The sequence below is a fragment of the Tarenaya hassleriana genome, unplaced genomic scaffold (assembly GCF_000463585.1).
Source record: "Tarenaya hassleriana unplaced genomic scaffold, ASM46358v1 Cleome9, whole genome shotgun sequence".
NCBI lineage: Eukaryota > Viridiplantae > Streptophyta > Magnoliopsida > Brassicales > Cleomaceae > Tarenaya > Tarenaya hassleriana.
This window is the reverse complement of record NW_010971389.1, coordinates 600,125-602,631: the sequence shown is the minus strand read 5'-3', so window position 1 is coordinate 602,631 and position 2,507 is coordinate 600,125. Positions and strand designations below refer to the sequence as shown.

Genomic DNA, 2,507 nt, shown 5'->3' with positions numbered 1-2,507 from the left:
GGGGGGGGGGGGGGATTTCCAATGGACATTTTCAAGTCCTTGGCTGCTCCAAAAATCTCCCAGAAATTGCAGCCGCAAGAGCTGCTGTGAAATTAGGATCTTTCGTCAAGGAAGAGGCCATTTGTTGAACTAGAACCTCTTGTATTGTTGTTTCCTTCTTATCTTGAACTGGTCTTTGACCGCTTTGAACCACATCAAGAGCCACCCTGTTGGACCCGGCCTGGCTCGGCATATCTCCTCCAGAAGGGTTCGAGCTCGGGTGATTGTGGGTTCCCTCGTAAGTTGCCACCAGGAACAACGGATTTTCCCCGCTTCTTTGCACCTAAAGTGGACAAAAAAAGATGTCTTGAGACCGAGTCTGAGAAAGATTTTGTGTCCAAAGAAACAGATGTATCGAAGTCTTTGTTTTGTTCCAGAATTTTCAGTACATACCTTCTTCTTGACGGGACAAGATGGAGCGAAAGAGCACCTGAAGTAAGCTCGGGGGGAGGGGTTATCTCTCGTGACCTTTTGCCCATATTTCCTCCATTGATATCCATCTTTCACAGTCTGCAGTATTCGACAAACACTCATTAATTGATTCTTCTGTGTCTCTTAATAAACAGAAACAATGATAAATTTCACTTGGTAACACAACTCTGTTGCATAAGAGAGATAATTCAGTGAATGCTTACCAAGCTTGTATCAGATATGTCTGTAGGCACGTAGAATGTGGAAACCTTCGATTTTCCAATGCTTTCAGTAACTTTAAATGATTCACAATGATCACCATGATGATGAGGATGAGGATGATGATGATCTTCGTCGCTTGAGATGCTCTCGGTTTTTCCACTACCGAATCCAATCGTGCAACCTACAAACTCATCCAGGTCAAGCTTTCTTTTCTTCATGGACCATTCTCTCTTGTCATCTTCAGTGCCCTTTCTACTCAACAACTCATCCAAATGGTTATACAGAGCATAGTAATTCTCACAGACCGTCGTTAGCATCTCGGCTAGCCTCTTGTTCTCGGTGCTAACCCGATTTAGCTCCTCCTTTAACATACTAGAGCCCTGTTCCAAAACCAGAAGGTCAACTTACCATTAACATAAAGTTTCAAAGCATACAGGAAACCATTCCCTTGAAAAGTTTTTTTTTTTTTTGCTTTATTATCTATAATCTATTAGATTGAGATCTTAGTACTGTAACATATATGAATTATCTCCGGTTCTAACTCAGACCAATCCTATCTATTTCCAGTTATTGAGCTGACTAACTATTGAAGCTATGAACTTCTTTGACCTACAGCACCAGTGTGAGGATACATTTCATTGGCATAACCACCAATCATTACAAGATGGAAATGATGCTTCTTAACTCTAAATACACAGATCATGAAACCCTTCTTGCCATTTATGAAATTTCAATTTCTGGGTTACATAGAAATTATGTGCACCTACAGATTTGAGAACATGAACTCAAATTCGTTGCACACCAGTTGTTCGATGAAAGAACTAACCTCGGCTTTCACCGGCCACTTCATCTCCATATCCGCAGAAGCAGTATTCGGCTCTTCCCTCTTCTGCAACGTCGAAAATTACGCAATCCAAGATTAAATCACCATAACCCAGTTCATGAAAACCGAGGAGAACAATGGAAAACTCCGAAATGGGTTTTGCATAAACCGGGGAAGTTCCAACTCACCGGACGTTTTCCAGAGAAATCAAGCTCCATAGGGTTGGTATTGAGATCGAGAGCAGTGTCCGGATACGATGAACAATCCATGAAGTAGAGTTATAAGAAGAAAAGGAGATTGTGCTAAAGAAACCAAAGTCTTGTATTGGGATAAGGGACCAAGTCTTGCCTGTATCATGGCGGTATTTATAGAACAGAAACCAGGGAGAGAGTGTATGGGATCGTTGGAAAGTGGAGGCAAGGAGCTGTCTAATTGAAGACAAAAAGAAACTGTCCTTGAAAAACTTTAACGTGTCTGAAATTTCCGTAACGAATCTTATGTACAATTTAATTATAAAAATCTTATATTAAAACAACAAACTTTATATTATTATATATAAAAGATAGTCTGCGTGTCTAGACTGTGTGGAACAAAACAAATCAAAGACAAGTTCAAGGTTTCTTCAAACCAACTGAAACGGGAAAAAATTAAATATCCGATAACCTAATTTCCATAAATTATCTTCTTGGATTCATATTTGTGTCTTTTGAATATATATTTTAAAATCAATTATGGACACGACCATATGAAAAATATACAAAAAAATCATTCGGCTTTATTTACGATGTGGAATTAAAATATTTGAATTTTATTCATTTCGTATAATTTCGAACACTAATTTGAGTGATCAGGTGAGATCTTGAATAGATTATTTCCCGGTTGAAACATTCGAATATCGATGAAGATAGAGAGTGATTAAAAGTGCGAAAGGTACGGATAAAGAGTCGCTCCATACAAATTTCTATATAAACGATGTAAGGATCATTAAAATAAGAGACATTTGATGAGTACT

The 2,507-nt window shown here is 38.7% G+C and overlaps 1 protein-coding gene across 1 annotated transcript in view; it reads right to left on the bottom strand.

Annotated features, from left to right (window-relative positions):
- LOC104803612 (WRKY transcription factor 18) overlaps positions 1-1,910 on the bottom strand; it is a 2,291-nt gene extending 381 nt beyond the window's left edge. Inside the window, exons 1-5 of the mRNA XM_010527595.2 lie at positions 1,684-1,910; positions 1,499-1,561; positions 675-1,052; positions 433-549; positions 15-322 (exon numbers count right to left, since the gene is read on the bottom strand). Of these exons, the coding sequence (XP_010525897.1) occupies positions 32-322; positions 433-549; positions 675-1,052; positions 1,499-1,561; positions 1,684-1,764 (930 nt within the window). The 5' untranslated portion in view covers positions 1,765-1,910 and the 3' untranslated portion in view covers positions 15-31. The remainder of the gene's footprint in view (positions 1-14; positions 323-432; positions 550-674; positions 1,053-1,498; positions 1,562-1,683) is intronic.
- Between the last annotated feature and the right edge of the window lie 597 nt (positions 1,911-2,507).